At 39.4% G+C, this 17,726-nt stretch overlaps 1 protein-coding gene across 1 annotated transcript; it reads left to right on the top strand.

Moving 5' to 3' along the window:
• The first annotated feature begins 1,454 nt into the window (after positions 1 to 1,454).
• STMN2 (stathmin 2) lies at positions 1,455 to 16,443 on the top strand. The gene is made up of 4 exons (XM_027689904.1): positions 1,455 to 1,580; positions 2,184 to 2,356; positions 12,070 to 12,261; positions 15,096 to 16,443. Exons 1-4 carry the CDS (start codon positions 1,460 to 1,462, stop codon positions 15,153 to 15,155), a joined length of 546 nt encoding a protein of 181 aa, XP_027545705.1. The 5' UTR covers positions 1,455 to 1,459; the 3' UTR covers positions 15,156 to 16,443.
• Positions 16,444 to 17,726: the final 1,283 nt, after the last annotated feature.

The following is a 17,726-nucleotide window of genomic DNA, read 5'->3' as shown; positions in this document are numbered from 1 at the left end:
TTAAACCAGTCTTGTCAAGCCCAAGCTTCCTTGACAGCCTAAGTTCCCACAAAACAAGATTTTCAGTACACTCTTGACCTGAGATACTGTCTTTTACTAATGGTTTCTGAAAAGCTAAATGTCCTTTAGGTGGGTTATTCAAGGTACATGATTAGAGGCCCCCATGCAAAACTTAATTGGATTAACTAATCATTTAACTGACACCTAGAAATCCATTCCTGAACTATGGATCTTTCAAATACCACCATATTGAGCAGCATCCAAAGGCTGCCAAGACCTCTTCAACCTTAGGGCCCTTTCTGAGTAGGAAAAACAAATTCAAAAACCACAAAAGCATCCATTGATTGACAATTTCATATGTATACACAGTTTGAAGATCAAAGAACTGTCTGATTTCTCTTTAGCAACATCAAGGGTTCATTTGGTCTAATCTGTTAAGTACAATACTTTCAGTCACACATATTTTAAGCCATGTTTTCACATGCTGGCAGCAAATGAGTGTCTGCTTCTGTAGATATGATATTGATAGTAGCAGGGATTTGTGTGTGCCAAGATGAATTTTGATCACCACCCCTCCTTTATATATATGCATTATGCAGTGTAGACAGTGACTAGGGTAAAGCCCTAGGACTCGGGAGAGCTGGGCTCTAGTCTGGGCTCTGTCACTGACTTGCCAAGTGACCAAGTACAAGACTTTTTTTCTACTTAAAAGCACTTAGAAAGGGTGAACACAGAACATTGCATAATGATTAGGTATTGGTATCACCATTTCTAGACCAGGGACACCTCAGTTCACGGCTGGGGCCTATTACGAAGTCAGTAAAGATAACAACATGAAGGTAAACTACAAGAGTATTTATTGCGTCAGCTGATATACACTAGACCTGAGTGTGAAAACAACATATTTTGGCCAGTAAGTGGTGAAGGAAAAGCTTTGTTTCAAGTAGTTACTCATATTAAGGACATTACGCAAGGGATTTGATAAATGTATCCTCATTTCTGATTTTATTTTTAATTATCTGGATGACATTTTCGTTTGTAACAGATAATATCTTCAGCATCTGCCTATGGCAATACGTGGGCAGTGTTTCAGAGCTGTTCTCAATTGCATTTGGATATATCAGAGAATTTGTAAGAGCTTTATTCTCTCTCCACCTGCCAGGAAAGAGTGGAGTCATGGTGCTCTTCCAATGCTAAATACATTTCCTGGTAGCCAGATTCACTTTCTATAGGACTCTCTGCATTACACCCAAGGCTGAGGTCATGTAGGAGATGGCATGCTGTCCCTGCAGTACTGAGCATCAAATGTGTGATTTGATAAAGGTTCAACGTTGAGAAGAAATAGTTGAAAGTAAATATTCTAGAGAAATCTGCCAGGTGGGTGATAGAGCATGTTTGTTGGTCCCCAGCCAGTCATCTCAGCTAGGAATTTGCTAAGGAGGAGCTGGGGAAGTAAAGCATGCTAACAAGATTTCTCTTTTCAGCTTACAAGGAAAAGATGAAGGAGCTGTCCATGCTCTCTCTGATCTGCTCCTGTTTTTACCCGGAACCTCGCAACATGAACATCTATAAATATGATGGTGAGTGACGTTTTCTGGAAATCATCCTGCAGGTCAGATAATGTGCTAGTGCTGGGAAATGACTCAGTTCACCTCACAGTCCACAGTGTTTGTCGGTGAATGTTTTGTTGATTCAACCATTTATTTACTAGTTTGGGCTATTACTTTCTACTGATTGTAGATGATGCTGGATGTTGTTCCTAATAGCAGCTAACTAAACTTTTAAAGCTATCCCTCTCATACTGAGCTGTGCTTTCCCTACTCCCCATTTGAGAATTATGGCTCTTCATAGCTGACATAATTCCCAAAGAAATGAAGAAAAGATGAAAGCATGGCTTAAAAAATTAATCAGCTTGGGCACTGCTCGCTGGGGGTGTGAAATGACACAGAACCCCAATAAGCTTCCAATATTGCTGTAAATTTTTATCTTTATGACATTAAGGTATAATTAAGCTATTACACATAAAATGTAATGTACTCCTGAGAACAGTTTTCAGCCCATAATCTGCCATTGCATTTAAAATGCCCACGGCAAAGATGCTAAATCTTTTGTCTGTGCTTCTGATCTCCCCTCGATACTGCTGGCCTATTGAAGGACTTACCATTTCCCACTTTATTGTGCAGACATGGAAGTGAAACAAATCAACAAACGTGCCTCAGGCCAGGCCTTTGAACTGATCCTAAAGCCGCCATCTCCAGTCTCAGAAGCACCACGAACTTTAGCTTCTCCAAAGAAGAAAGAACTCTCTCTTGAGGAGATCCAGAAAAAGCTGGAGGCTGCAGAGGAGAGGAGAAAGGTATCTTTCCTTAAAAAAAAAAGCCAATAATTAGATGTGACAGTGTACAGGATAGTAGCCAAGTTTCCTGTCCATTGGTATGTTTTCCACTGTCATTAGTGACTCACAGTGGCCTGCATGGACAAAAATTATTAACACGTTTAAAGAAACAAATGAGTGTATTTTCTTTTAGCAGCTTGCAAACAAGCCTCACTGGTTTTGATGCTGAGGAAGTATGCATCACATATTAGAGATAGCTTCAGACAGGAGCCCAGGTGGGCTCAAATACGCATGCTTACTGTGTGAATGTAAGTTAAGTGGTTCATTCAGGACATCTATAATAGTTGCTGAAAACCAGTACAATTCTTCTGGTGTCTGATTTTAAGAGATGGATGTGTAATTCAGTCAACTGCTGTCTCAGCTACCAGACCTTGACTCCTTGTAGTGCCCGTGAGAATTTCTCACAAGGCCTGCCTGAGGCAGCTAAAATGTCTTATTTATGCAGTGTGGAGGAACATCAGCCCTGAATAAAGCATTTTCTGGATCATTCACACACACTCGAATGAAGGCACTAGCATAGCACAGCTATTAAGAGGCATTTCTAGCAGTGTCTGTAGTGCTGGAGGTTGGCCTTGTAGGGTTTTCCGCAGACTAAGTCTTCCCTTCTTTATGACCTTACCCATGATGGTAAAGTCCTGTTTCATAATCAATAAGTTTGTCACAAAAGTGTTTGGAAGAGTTGCTTCTTCACAAAGTTGGCACAAACGCAGCAGGAAGTCACAACTAACTGTTAATTTGGCTTTCATCATGACTGATATGTTGAAGAGGTCTTCATTTGCTCTAAGCCAGAGCTAGATCAGGTTGCTTTTTCTTTTTCCAAAGAGAAAAAACAAATTCCAGAACAGCTAAGTCAGAGGATGACAGGCAAAGCCAATGAGACACTCACCATAGCCAACCTGAATTGCCAGGCTGGAAATTATCAATGTCCTATACGGTCCCAGCATTTGTGCTGTGTTGCACCATTTCAGGAAAATCAAAACTGGCTGCAATGACCACAGAAAATTCAAGATTGTTAGTATATTGTCCTGGTTAATTCATGTTTCCTTTTACTGTCACACAAAAGGAGAGGCACAGAAGCCTCAGGAGCCATAGAAGGACTTTCTGTGCCCTTCAGCCAGGAGACCAGTGTAATTTTGTGGCAAATCAGCTTGCACTAGTTAAATAGGAGTTGGAAATCTCTTCCACCTGCCCATGGAGTCCCTGGTAGAAGGTATTTGAAAATGAAACAAGCTTATATGTCTTTAAGCCTTTCATTTATCTTTTAAAAAATGTGATTTGTTACTAAAACTGATTTTTACAGAACTTTTCCCAATATAGATTAAAATGTGTACAGAAGTCCAGGGAAAGCAGCTATGCTACAGATAGCACATGGATCAGATCCAAGAAAAGCAGCTCCATTCTCCTTTCACTCCTGTCAGACCAGATCAGGGTTGCTGCCAAGGAACTACACCACTGTAGGGTTTGATGTGTGTCTACTGGAATCAGTGGATCTGGATTATTGACAGGTCCTTAAAACCTGGCCCTCAGCTTTGATTTGCAGTGAAACCTGACTATTCTGGACCTTGCTAATTTGAACAATTCGTTTAGGTGAGCACTGCAGTGTTGCCAGTTTTGCCACTTCTGCCGGCTTGCTAGCAAAGACTTTGTGGTTCTAATGCACACTCATTAGCACTATTGCTTCTTTCAAAGATTTACTTCTGCCGAAGTATTCAATTTGGTAAAAGGACATGACTGTGTATAAAAGGATATGCATTTGCACTAGCACCTGCTGAAAAGTATGAGCTCTCACACATCCAAGTGATGATATGCCCCAAAAAGTCCATGTGTGAAGTTCCTCTGTGCTGAGTACAAATGCTCAAGTAAAGATATGGACACAGAATTAAATGGCAGCAATTAAAAAGCCTGATATTATGCATGTACTTGGTGATAAATATAAATTGAATGTTCCAGAGATTTCATTCCATTGATTTCATTACTGTTCATTTCTTCCAAAAGAAAAACTCATTATGCAATAGACTGGTAATCAGTGATAGCAATACAGACACCTGTCATTTCTTCCCCTTAGTACTACATTCATTTTGAATGAACATGTAACTGAGTTATTTTAATAGACAAGATCCTTCACATTAGCATTGCAGCAGAAATTGCTGGGAAAGGAACAAAGAACAGAGCAAAAAGCTTCTTTACATCACTGTTTAAATCCCTGGTGTTCTCACATCTCAACTACTGGCTTCATTTTTGGCCTCAAAAGGAGTATAGTGCAGACAAGGATAAAAAAGCAATTAGAGGAACAGAAAATCTTCCATAAGAAGATAAATTAAATAGTCCACTTTTCAGCTTGGAAAGAGACAACAGGTAAAAGATAAGATAGAAGTCTACAAAGTCATGAATGGTAATGAGAAGATGAATAAGAACAGTTATATTCTGTTTCACACAATCCAAAGGAGACTAGACACTCAAGGAAATCATCAGACAGCAATTTCAAAAAGGAATCACCTTTTTACGTACTATTTATTCAAGGTATATTTGTTATCACAGACTGTTTAGAGATTATTAAAATATTACTTAATTCAAAATCGATAGACCACTACATTGCAGGAAATTATTATATGAATGCAACTTCTGACTCAGAATGTGTGTAACTTGCTGACTGCTGAAAGCTAGAAATATATGTGTATATATATATCACAGGGAAGGAACCAGGCAGATTTGCCTAGCTTCGTCTAGAGTTCTAAGCATCTTCTACTTTTAGCTGCTAGACAAACCAGGCAGACTTTTTCTGACAGCCAGCATAGCAGTTGTTATCATACTTTTCAATCTATGTACAAGAGCTGTCAGGCATGACCGTTCTAGATCATGTCCTTCCAGCACAGTTCTAATTAAAATCAAGTATAACTAATGGATGAGAATTGCCTTTTTTGAAAAAATGCTAATGAATTTCACACTGTTTAGGAATTAGATTCTGCTCTGTTAATTAGGCAGCGTTCATTAATAAATTTTCAAACTCATGAGAACATCTACAGCAATACATACACTTCAGCAGTCTCCTACTTATGCTGTTTCCTATTTATCATTCTTGTTTATTTCCTTGCAAGATTTTACAAGACTCCGCTTTCCTTTTCGCTCCCTTTTTCTCTACCTCCCTTGACAGTCATGACCTCATACTCTCAGACCAAAATCAGAGTTTCACCTGAGGCATTTTTTCATTTTGCACCACACAGCGAGACTCATTTGGGCTAGTTACAGATTTGTCCTTTCCATTTATAGAATCCTCTCTACAGTATGTCATTATTATCCCACTACTTTTTCAGCCTAGGTGTGCTATATTTTCCCACCTGGGTGGATAAGCAGAAGGATCTTTTCATCCTTCTCTCTTAATAAATCAGAGCACTGTGACATTGTATGCAGCAGTTTTTCTTGGTAGAAATGTCCTTTTTCTGGTAGAAATGTAGTTTTTCTAGTAGAAATGTGCATTTCTACTAGACTTTGGATTATGGGAGAGAAATTGTATGTAATTAAATCCTTTTAATGGCTTTGTATTGGGATGAAATTGAATCAAGCTCATCCCTAGAGCTTAGCACTACAAAGAATGCAGGACAACAGTCATAATTTTTAACTTGCATGCTGTTGGATATAGACTTATAGCTACATGAGTTTTTAATACCATCACTATGAAATGGCACAAGATAATCTCCCCACAGCAAGAGCCAGTCGAGGGCATCTCTGCCAGCATCATGACCAAACTCTGTGTCAGGCTTCAGCGCCCAACCCACTGCCCCTTTGAGCCAGCCCCACAGCCAGAGGTGTCTCTTGATAGTCTCAATCCATATCTCCTTTGGCATGGAAAAAGCCATCCATGCTTTACACACTGTACATCAGGCTAATGGGCGAAAAGACTTTGCCAGGGCAGGGAAGGCAGCAGAGTTGGGGGACAAGTGTTCCCTCCTGGACATTGCATTGGACCTACAAAACTGCCACTCCAGGTAAGAGAAGAGGCAGAGAAAGGATCCACACCTTCCTTGGTAAAAGTGGAACTTTCTTCTTCCATCTCATTCCTGCTCCCCTCTTTGATTTCCCACCAAATTTGTAGGCAAACAGTCTGGCAGGGGCAATAGGCACTGCCCGAGACACTTGTCCCCTATCTTGCCTACCTACTGATTTCCCTTTCTGTTGCTGCTCAGCATGAAGTGTTTTTTCATGTAAAGATCCCAATAATAAGTGTGATCAGCACCAGAACCAGATGTTTCTGCTACGTTACACGATAGTGTTTCCATATACGGTGCTTCACTCTTAATGTTTACAAAAGACAGCCAAAACTGCAAGGCAGTTTGCAGTTCGTTGTCAAAAAAGCAAAACTCTATGGAATACATGCCCATAGGAAGATGTTTGCTACCAACTAGGAGAAGATTTTGTGTTAGTCGCCAGGGTCTATCTCAAAGCACATGGAGTCATGAGTATACGTCCCAATGCCAGCAAAGCTTTTCCCTGCAGTCCGCCATTGGCTCTGCTGCTAATGAACAATCATAAGACAATCTGACATTGATCTGCATTAACTTTAAAATGCCAGGCCTCAAACTGCAGCAGATCACAAGATCCCCTAACCAAAAAATGAGTGGTTAGGGGAGCATCAGGCAGAAGGCGCAGGTGGTACTTCTTTCATCCCTCCAACATGCCTTGTTCACACCCATGGGTCACAACATGGAAAGCAGCAATTATGTGCCAGTTGAGGAAGCAAAGGTGAGTTTTCTTGAATCACATCATGGATGGGCTCCTTTTTTTTTTTTCACTCCCCATCCTTAGTAACTTTGATCCATTGATCCCTTGGCAGACTGGATGAAAAAAATAAAAAGATCCTCATCTAAATATAAGCAAAATTTTGCACCATCTAGTTTTGCCAGCAGCAGAACTTCACCTATGATTACAGCTCAGATGTCTCTGACTCTCCTGCCATATGGGTAGAAGTGAAGTCTAATTTTAGAGTCCATTTCCATGCTTTTTCATGGAAAAATCCCTGCCTCAGTTCTTTCCCATGAAAACATCAGTACTTCAGGTCACCATACCTAGGCTTCACCCTGGCATTTAGATTGCAGTAGGAGTGTTTATTTCTGTCTTCACCTTCTGCTCCGTTAATAATATCTCTTAAGTACACAATACATTGAGGAATGTCGGGGTTATTGCAGCTTCTTTTGAATAACTGAATTGTAGAAAAACTCAGCCCAGTGAATAAATGTGCTGTGAAAGGGGAACTCTCATGACTGGTAATGTGCCTCATACATCCTAGTTATAAGGATGCTAGTGACTAAGGTGAATGCATTCAAGCTGAAATTCCCAGTTTAAAAGCAGTTGTCTGAGCCCATTTCTTGCTTAAAAGTAATAAGGGATTACTTTTATCTCTGTATAAATGACTTCAATATTTGGACATATCTGTCAAACAAAGATAAATGTGAGAAAATAAACCACCTGTTACTCGAATAAGGAGAATTTTCTTCCTGTGAGTGATAATTAAAAACTGTACGTATCTCCAAAGCTGGTTTCCATAAATAATTTTGCTCATGAAGAGAGTGTTTAGTTGTCTCTGCATATGTCTCTGGCCAGCTAGGTAAGAGATTTGGATTTCCTTTTGAACCACTCATCTCTGAAAACTGAGGATGCACATGATCCTTTAAAAATATGACATGAACATCATAGAAATTTGCTTGCATTAACTGTCCTTTTAACACAGCAGTATGTTTCTAGAAGCAGAACTATCTGTACCAGCAATGTTTCCCAATATTTTTATTCCTCCACATTTAAACATTAACAAATTAACCTTTTTTATTCTTCCACATTACTTTGCAGCCTTTCAGTACCTAGAGAAGGCTTATGAAAAAGGGAAAGTGACTTTTTACAAGAGAAGGAGCAATGGTTTTAAACAAAAAGAGGGAGATTTAGATCAGATGTTGGGAAAAATTCTTTGCTGTGTGGGTGGTGAGGCACTGACACAGATTGCTCAAAGAAGCTGTGGATGCGCCATCCCTGGGAGTGTCCAAGATCAGGTTGGATGGGGCTTTGAGCAACCTGGTTTAAAATGGAAGGTGTTCCTGCCCATAGCAGGGGGGTTGGTACTAGATGATCTTTAAGGTCCCTTCCAAATCAAGACATTCTATAATCTTTGATTCTATGATCTAACATTAGATTCTGCAGCTTGAGCTTCGTTGATTATGCTTTGTTATATCTAAGAAGTCTTCTGAATATTCCCCCTTGAGTATTGCTTTTTTTCTTTCTCCACTATTTCATACTTTTCTCTTCTTATTAGTCTTCTCTATCTTTCACCCCTTTTCCAGTCTTTTTTACTCATTTTCTCACAACAGCTGTACCAGAAGTGCTTATCATAACCCATTTACAAGTATGTTAGAACATAGACTATCAGGGATTTGAAAATACCCTTTCCAGCACTTCAAACAATACAATGTTGAAAATAAACTTGAAATAAAAACTTCCTATGCCTGTTGGAATCCTGCATCGCTGTGGAACTGTGTGGGACCAAAACACAGCAGTTAAAACCCAACACAAACAACAAAGGCAGTCTATTAATCCCAGTTCCCCTGCGTATCCATGGTCATTCATTTACCCATTTCTAGATGTGTAGTAGAAGGGTGGCCAAGTTCTTTTGCCAAATGTGTTGGAAACAGAAAATTATTTGACAATCCAGTACAAACACATACCAGCTGCCTTCCAGAATTGTCATAAGGGAATTTCAGAATGGTCTGAACACTAGGGAAATAGGGAGACTGACAGCTGGGGTACAATGCCATTAGAGGAGGGACATCAGTCTAAATCAGACTCTTACCCCATGGGTGTTTTCTGGCAGGGAGAGGAGTTCCTATATTTTGAACCAGTCCTGGGTATTGGTGATTTTCCTCACTCAAAATTCCTCACAATATGCTGTTTAAGGCATATTGTAAAGGAAAATCGCATTAGGGTTGCAGTTAGTTAATGAGGCCTGGTTTGGCTTTCACACAGTCTCTTACTGGTGCCAACACAGTTTGCATCCTGTAAATACTGAATTACAGTGTAAGGATCTTCTTCGTTATCATGCCTTAGTGGACAAATTATTTTTGAATGTATTGTCTACCAGCATAGCCTCCAGAAATGTGTGTACTTTATATGAAACTCTAATTTTTCACTGTTCATCTGTATTTAGAATAACAAGTAGTTCCAGAAGGCAAAGGGTTTGAATGGAAGAAAACAAATCCTGAAAAATGGGCAAGTGCCTCTAAGTCTCAAAGGCATTTTACTACCTCCTGTAGAAAGCCAATACTCTTTTAAAAAATGCTGCTTATATGCATAGCCCAAATCTTACTTTTTATTAGCGTATGGATATGTCCGTTAAAATGTCTGCTTTCTAAATCTGAAAAGGTCTGATTTTATAACACATTATATATACATATTTAAACACATAGAAACGTTAGCCTTTCAAATTAACAAGTCGCTTCTTAAATGTTTCATGGGAAAGAATGTTACAGTTAGGCTCTTTGTGTCTTTTCAAACTCCCAACAGGAAGGGAAATAGATTCTTAGATTGTCCATTGCTTTTAGATTACTTAAGCAAAGGGTTCACAAAATTCATGTCAGCAAGCAAAATTTAATGACAATAACTTTTCCAAAAGTAGATTAAATGTTGCCATTGAGTATTAAATTAAACAGAAAATACAGAATAACTTCACAAGCACTGGTCAAACTGAGCCACTCAAGTTGGTCCAAAAATGGTAAAACAAGATGAAGATGTTTAATTATTTCAGTTTTACAGTGCATCAGATCTTTCAAAATAACTTTATTTACATTTTGAAATAGCCTACAGTTAAGAACTGTTAAATTCTAAGTATTTGGAATCAAATAGTCTGCTTCAAAATAACTTATTTTATGATATGATTATTACATTCTTTTAAATTTTTGTTAAACTTATCAGACTTTTATGATTTTTCAGTTACTCTACAAAATTCCTTCTTTGCCTAGCTCTTTTTGCCCTTTTGCCTTTGGCTTAATACATCCTCCTTCCATATTCCACCGGTGAAACTCCCTGGTTTTGCTGCATCTGTCTGGGGGGTTTTTGTTCCCATTTGTAACATATTTTATCTGACACAAGAGTCAGAGAGATGAAAAATGTTTGCTGTATTACTCTCTGTTCATCATATGCTATAATGGGGGGAAGAACCTTTGTGAGGAACCAGCCATTTCAGGAGACCATTCCCATCAGCAAGTGCTCCAGAGATCACAGTCTGAGAAATGAGCCTGTAACTGCAGCCAGGCCAGAGGTGAAAGCAGATACATTAAGTGTCCAGGATGGATGGAAGTGGCTCTCTTCTATGATCTCAGGCAAACCATTACAGCCTTTCAAAGCCGTTTTTACTCCAATGTCTTGCTGCAAGATGTTCTGTCTGGTCTTTGTAGCCTTTTCCAGAATCCCCTTAATTTTCCTCATCAGTGCATTTGGCTTTATGTGTATCTTACCTTCATTAAAATATTTGTTTTCTCCTCCTAGTTCGATCTTGTTTGTATAAAAGAATTGCAGCCTTTTTCACTCAATTTAAAGCCACATGACAGAATTTAATAGGATTCATTACAGCTAATTGTAACCAATGGTTAAAGCCCTTAATTTAGGCCTTAAACTAATTCATTTTTATGGATAACAATGGCAACAGTGTGTTGAGATCTGCACTGAAATATACACTTAGCCTCCTGGAGCCATATTTCATTCTCTCTTTTCTGTTTACTTCTCGTGCTCCCTCTAATTTATTTTTTATCCAAAAGTGTACAATGTTTATTGTTTCCAAATAACTGTCATTTCAAGCAGACTTGCCAGGAGAATGGGCCCAATGCTGCAAGTTTTTTGGCTTCTCTCCTAGGATTAATGGTTTCGTGTTAGCAATTTGATTTAAAATAAATAACAAAGCTTATGCTTCTAAGCAGTGAGTTTGCAAAGAAGAACACAATATTGAGCATAGCCTGCATCTGTTTAATTCCTACTTGCAGTTTTCATCTTCCTTGCAAATTTGAACTTGTAACTGAAAATATTTTTATGTTATTTTCTGTAGAATAAAATTATTTTTCCCTTCCTAAGCAATGAGACTTAGCCAAACATAAATATAATGGGAAAAAGACATTGAATTGATGCTGCCTGTCTTTCATAACAGTAAACTTCAAAGTCTCTTATTAACTACTCCAGTGCATTAAAGAATAGTCCAACTCAAGTGAAAATTGCACCTCTCCTGCATTAGCAATCTCCCTTTTAACACTGTACGTACCTTCAGCCCCCCAGTCCCCTATCTCTACAAATAAAATGCTCATAGTTAAAAGTCTGCAGCTGTCAGAGGTTGAGCAACCACTGCAGTAATCCAGATGACCCAGGGCAGTAATGGGTTATCGTGACATGACAGCATTTCTTATTAGCAGAAGTGCTTTGGACACATCTCTGCTGCTGCCTCAGGCATGTGCCCCACATTTAGCCAGTGCCTCTAAGCCCCTGTTATTGAAACTAATCTGGTTTATTCACAGAATTGATTTTTCCAAACAGTGCATGTAACAAAAAAGCAACAAACTTTATGCAGTTTCCAAACTCGGTGAACTGTTGCCCTACAGGGGTTATTTTGCTCCACATGAGTATTTTATTTGAGCCACATATCTCTCTGTTTTCAGTCCCAGGAGGCCCAGGTGCTGAAACATCTGGCAGAGAAGAGAGAACATGAGCGAGAAGTGCTTCAAAAAGCTTTGGAGGAGAACAATAACTTCAGCAAAATGGCAGAGGAAAAGCTGATACTGAAAATGGAACAGATCAAAGAAAACCGTGAAGCTAATTTAGCTGCTCTTATTGAACGTCTCCAAGAGAAGGTAACCACACCATCACTCTTCCCCTTAGACTAGAGAGGAGAATCTAATCAACATTTTGCAGAGATGTTGTGCATAGTCCTTATCTCAGTTGCCACACTTGAGCGATTTTTAAGTCAGAGCCCCTGATGCTTATCTAAGCCACCACTCACTTTTGAAAAAGACTGAAGTTCTGTAATCACACAATCACAGGATAGTTGAGGTTGGAAGGCACCTCAGGAGCTCATCTGATCCAACCCCCTGGCTCAAACAGAGCCCCTAGAGTTGGTTGCCCAGGACCATGTCCAGGTGGCTTTTTAATATCCTCAAGCATGAAGACTCCAACTCCTCTCTGGGCAACCTGTGCCAGTGCTTGGTAACCCTTCACAATGAAAAAGTGATCCCTGATATTCTGGGGGAACCTCCCATGTTTCAATTTTTGCCCATTGTCTCTGGTTCTGTCACTGGGCACCACTGAGAAGTGCCTGGCTGTGTGCATCCTCCATTCAGGTATTTATAGACATTTGTGAGATCCCCCTGAGCCATCTCCAAGCTAAACAGTCCCAGCTTTCTCAGCCTTTCCTCATAGGAGAGAACTGAGACATCTTCATGGCCTTAATCTTCATGGCCCTTTGATGGACTGTCTCCAGAGAAAGGTTGATTTTCTAGCTTTTAAGAAGGGGTGTGAAAAAAGGAAAGGTCACTTGTGTTTACATTTTATTTTCTAGGAGAAGTCATTGATCAAATGAAACAATTATCCTATGTCTGTAGTTCTTGGTTTCTCAGAGGACAAAGAGGAAAAAATATGGGGGAAAATTCTTCCATATATGGCAAAAGGTGTCTGTCCTTCCACAAGTCTTGAAAGAAAGAGAGTGAATTTTTTTGCGGAGATCTTCTTTGCAGTCAGAGGAAATAGGGAATTCACAAACCGCACATGTGACCAAGTGTGCCCTTCTCAAAACGCCCTTTCACAAAAGAGGGGAATGTGCAAATGAAGATTTAGAAATGTTAAGAAAAAAAAATTCGTTCTGCATGAGTGATCACTTGTTCCTCTCAATAACAAACTTTCTAATGTGTTAGTAAATTGACTAACAGAAAGAAAATAGCTCTCAGAGATATTCAAGGAGATCTTTATAAGCACCTCAACATCTTTGATGGAGGCAAAAGTCTTGGAGAGTAGTAAAGAAATAACGAAACCCAAAGGATGTTGTTACAAATAACTATGCAAACAGGATAATTCTTGATCTTAAGAAGTATACCCAGATTACTTTATATTTTTGCATTAGATTAGTTTTTAGGCACTTATCCCAGAGTTTATGAAAACAAAGGAAAAATACAATTAGTCATCCTTGAAGTCCAAAAGGAAATGGGAAGAACAGCTGAAACATCTCTGTCCTTGATTAATGTTAACAGACTGTTAAACCCCATTTCCACAGAAGTATGATGTCATATATGCATGAAACCCAAGGAAGGCTTCTGAGCAAAGATGACAGTAACTCATTTGGGAACATTTGTACTGACCAGTAGTTAAAAATTGAATGACTATACATTTTTGCCAACACAGGAGTGAATCCTGAATATACAGGAAGAGAAGTGAGATGTCTGTGCCCAAGTCTTCCAAAGTTGCACAGAACTGTGGATGCCCCAAGGTGTTGGTGTCTAGAAATACCTGCAATTAGAGAGAGCTTTTTTATGCTGCAGCTAATAGGAACACCAAGGAACAAGTTCCTTATAAAATCTAGCATTCAGAACTGATTTACAGGTTCAGTGGATGAAATAAGATATTTTGGCCTGTGGTCCACAGTCCAACTCAGATAATAAAAAGATAACTGTTGACTTCCATGAATTTTTTACCAGAAAATACCCTCTAATGCATGGAAATACCTAGGCAGTGTCTTAAGCCAAAGTCAACTAAAGATGGACATTTGCTTCTGCTGTCACCTTGTTCTTGTCACCCGGTTTTCTGGGATTTTTTTAAGGGGATCAGACACAAGAGGTAAAAGTCTGATAGTCTGACAGTTGAAAGGGAAGAAGTGTAAACCAAAAACCCGAAAACCGAGAATCTGCTGAAAATAAGTTTTATAATCACCCTTAGGAGAACATTATTAAATAGATTTGACAGTTGTCGTTCCTGACCACAGGCCCATTTCCACAGAAGTATCTGAATACACAGTGTCTCAAATAAGGTTAAACTAATTACAGCTGCTGTTGTAAAAGAGAAGACAATATCACTGAAAGTGGAAGGAAGAGCCTAGCATTGATTTTTGGGAACCATGTCCCTTCTTCATCATAGCCAAAGAAAGAATGGAGAGGGCACATAGCTTAAGCGTTCAGAGTAAGGGGATATTAGAGATGTTCAAACTAACCTATCTTACTGGAATGAAATTCTTGGACCTTTTTTCCTGGTTCCTAAATGCTACAGATAACACAGTAACTAACACTTCTTCTGCATATAACATGAAGACAATTATTTCCCCAGTCATCTTTTCCTATATTTACTTTAATATCCAGGAATTCAAAGGGCAGATGTGTTCTCATGGCACATTTTATGCTGCAAGCAGCACCTCCCTATGAGGTCTTTTGAAATGAAAGTCTGTGAGATGCTGGCGATTATAAGGCCATATCAGATAAAAAAGACTGAGCTCCAGAGCAGCAGTAGAAAGTAACCACCGAACATGCCTCAGGCTGGTCTGGTGGATGACACGTCTCCTGAGTTGAATCCTTCAAAGGTGGTTGTGCTGTGAAACAAGTTTTGTGCAAGCATCAAATGCATGACCTAAATGGGTTGTCAGCATGAGCCTCCCTGGGCAGGCAGAATGAGAAAAAGGTTTGATTTTTCCCTTCTTGATGTTTTCCAGGAGAGGCATGCCGCAGAGGTCCGTAGAAACAAGGAGCTCCAGGTGGAACTGTCTGGCTGAAAACAGCAATGGTGGATGTGACCCACCCCCACCATTAGTAAACTCCCCCTGCCTATATAATTATGGATCATGCGATATCAGTATGGGAAATGTATGACATGGTTTAAAAAAAAATAAAAATCAAGAACTCAATAAAAAACTTTAAAAAAAAGAAACAAAAATAAAAACAAAAATGATGCGGTCTCTTTGCAGAATGATTTGCTTGATGTTTAAAAAACTTGGATCTTATTTTGTAAATACTTACATTTTTGTTAAAAAATACAATTATTGCATTATGCAAGTTATTTCATAATCTTACATGTCCTGTAACAGGCTTCTGATGTTGTCTATTTCCACTCGGTTGAATTTGCTGGGTCTGTTCATTTGAAGCACCTCATGTCTAATTCCATTCCCTGCGACTTTTCATTCCAACCCACCATGAGGTCAGTAGTAGTTCTATGGTGCTAGAGACCAGTCATTGCCTAATAACCTAGACTGCTTTGCCATCAATAAGCTTTCTTGAAACAGTGACTAGATCACAGGTATTGTAACTTTACATTCAGCTGTCCAAGACAAAAGGCTCTTAAAATGGTTTTTCAATTTATGCTGCAGGACTCTGTAGTGTGCTGTATAATTAATCATCACATGGAGTATTTGTTGCTTCTGCTTTTTGAGGTAAGAGGCAGCAAAAACATCTGTGCAACAGAATGAAAGCAAGTAGGATCAGTTTGAGACAAGTTTACGAGGCCCATTGTAACCATCAAGCTATGGCAAATTCTGGATGATGCCAACAGCCATACAAATGCTAATTGTAAAGTGAGCTTAATTCACCACTTGAAAATTTATTGATGGAGCAACTAACTAATAGATAGCATCAAGTGGCTTTATCTGTAGGTGCCATGATCTATGATACTTATCTGATGCTACTACATTACATGCATAATAGTACAAGAGGCTACTGAATATTTCACCTGGAACCCATGAGCCAATTGTTACCTTTTTTTTTTGACACTGCTGACTTCCATTCATCATGGCCTTTACTCTTCAGTGTTAGCAAACCCTACCTAGTGACCGACACCTAGGACTAAGAGGGCTGAAGCAGGAGGAATGACTAGACAGGGTGCTTGTGCCAAGTACAGTATCACCAAACCTAACACATCATCCCCAAAATAGCTGCAGTTTTGAAGTTGTCCCTACTCCCCAGGAGGTTGCTGCCTGCATATTCTACTCTTCATTAGTGCTATTTTCCTGTATGTCATTGTGAGCAAGCTGTGATTAATAAAGAATTGGGGTTCTGTGAACTGAAAAAGGGCTTGTCTCTTCTCTTGCTCCATTTCTTCTCTGACATGTGCCCATGTAAGGGGAAAACCCAATGAAGTCATAAAAGCATGGAAATGAGACTTAAATAAGAGCTATTAATAAACCAAGCCTATTTCTCTGCCAAGACAGGACTAAACCCTGCTATGTGTTTTCCAGTGCTTGGGCTGGTTGTTTTTAAAGATTACTGTATAAACTGAGCCTATAAATGTGATCTCTAGCACTGAGTTTATTAAAAAGAACTACCTACACACACATGCACACAGACTCCTTAGTCCTGACTCAATACTGGGGGAAAAAATGGAATTGAGGGAAAGAAAAGTGAATAACATAGCTCTGGGTGCATACATCAATAGCTGCATCAAGACTCTGAGTGCTAACACACTGGTTTTCAAGGTAAAAAGGATTCATTTATAGGATTTATTGAAAAACAAAGTCACTAAGATAGCTGCTGAGCTGCAGACCTGAGATGTAAAATTGAATCAGACCACATTTTGAACTGGACAGGTGATCGAGAATTACCTCTATGATTAGTTTTCTGATTTAAAGTCATGAAAGTGGCATCATTTACTTGCTCTTTTAGAGAGATGGACATAAAGGTCCAGATCTGCAACAGTCATTTTTTGATCCATGCAGACCATTTTATTTCAGAGCCAAGTGATGTCCCACAGTCAAAAAGCAGCAAAAGTTGATCCAGGAGAAAAGCTGCCAGGTCAGCTCTCTGTGTGAGTGAGCTCCATACTACAGAATGAAAGGAGTACTCCAATTTATTATGACAGCTGGGTTTTCTTGCCTAAATTATTTATCTCTCTGGTGAAATTACCAGACTTAAACCTGGCAGAGAAGCCAGGTAGCAGACTTTGAAAACTTGGTAACATTGAAGCTTTTGTCTTCCAGATTTGAAGTCTGTATCTTGCTGTAAGCCCCAGTAAAAAACGACATTACTATGTTTCATTTTAAGGTCCAGGATCTTAGTTCGAGGGCTTATGGGTTCTGCTTTCATTTCCCAATGGCAAGTCACTTGCAGTTTTCCCTGTCCGTTGACCTAGCAAGTTCTTGTAGTGCTTCAAGCCGTTTTCTCGTTGGTGCTGCTGGCTACGCTTACTGGGAAAACAGACCAAGGAGAAATCTCTGGTGCTGCATCCAAGTATGGCAGCCTGCCTCACATCCATGAGGCTCAAGTCTCTTCCCCGTCCAAATGAGGGCATCCACATCCAAAGTGCCAGCTTGGATGGCCCCCAGCACATGCTTATCCGAGCACAGACTTGGGCATTG

The sequence above is a fragment of the Neopelma chrysocephalum genome, unplaced genomic scaffold (genome assembly GCF_003984885.1).
Source record: "Neopelma chrysocephalum unplaced genomic scaffold, ASM398488v2 Primary Assembly neopelma1_22, whole genome shotgun sequence".
Taxonomy (NCBI): domain Eukaryota; kingdom Metazoa; phylum Chordata; class Aves; order Passeriformes; family Pipridae; genus Neopelma; species Neopelma chrysocephalum.
Note: the sequence above shows the minus strand (reverse complement) of the source record. Positions and strands in the feature narration are given on the sequence as shown.

Coding starts and splice junctions, on each gene's coding strand:
- STMN2 (XM_027689904.1), top strand. CDS start 1,460: ATGCTAACAAGATTTCTCTTTTCAGCTTACAAGGAAAAGATGAAGGAG. Junction 1,581..2,183: donor GAACATCTATAAATATGATG/GTGAGTGACGTT, acceptor TTTATTGTGCAG/ACATGGAAGTGAAACAAATC. Junction 12,262..15,095: donor TTGAACGTCTCCAAGAGAAG/GTAACCACACCA, acceptor GATGTTTTCCAG/GAGAGGCATGCCGCAGAGGT.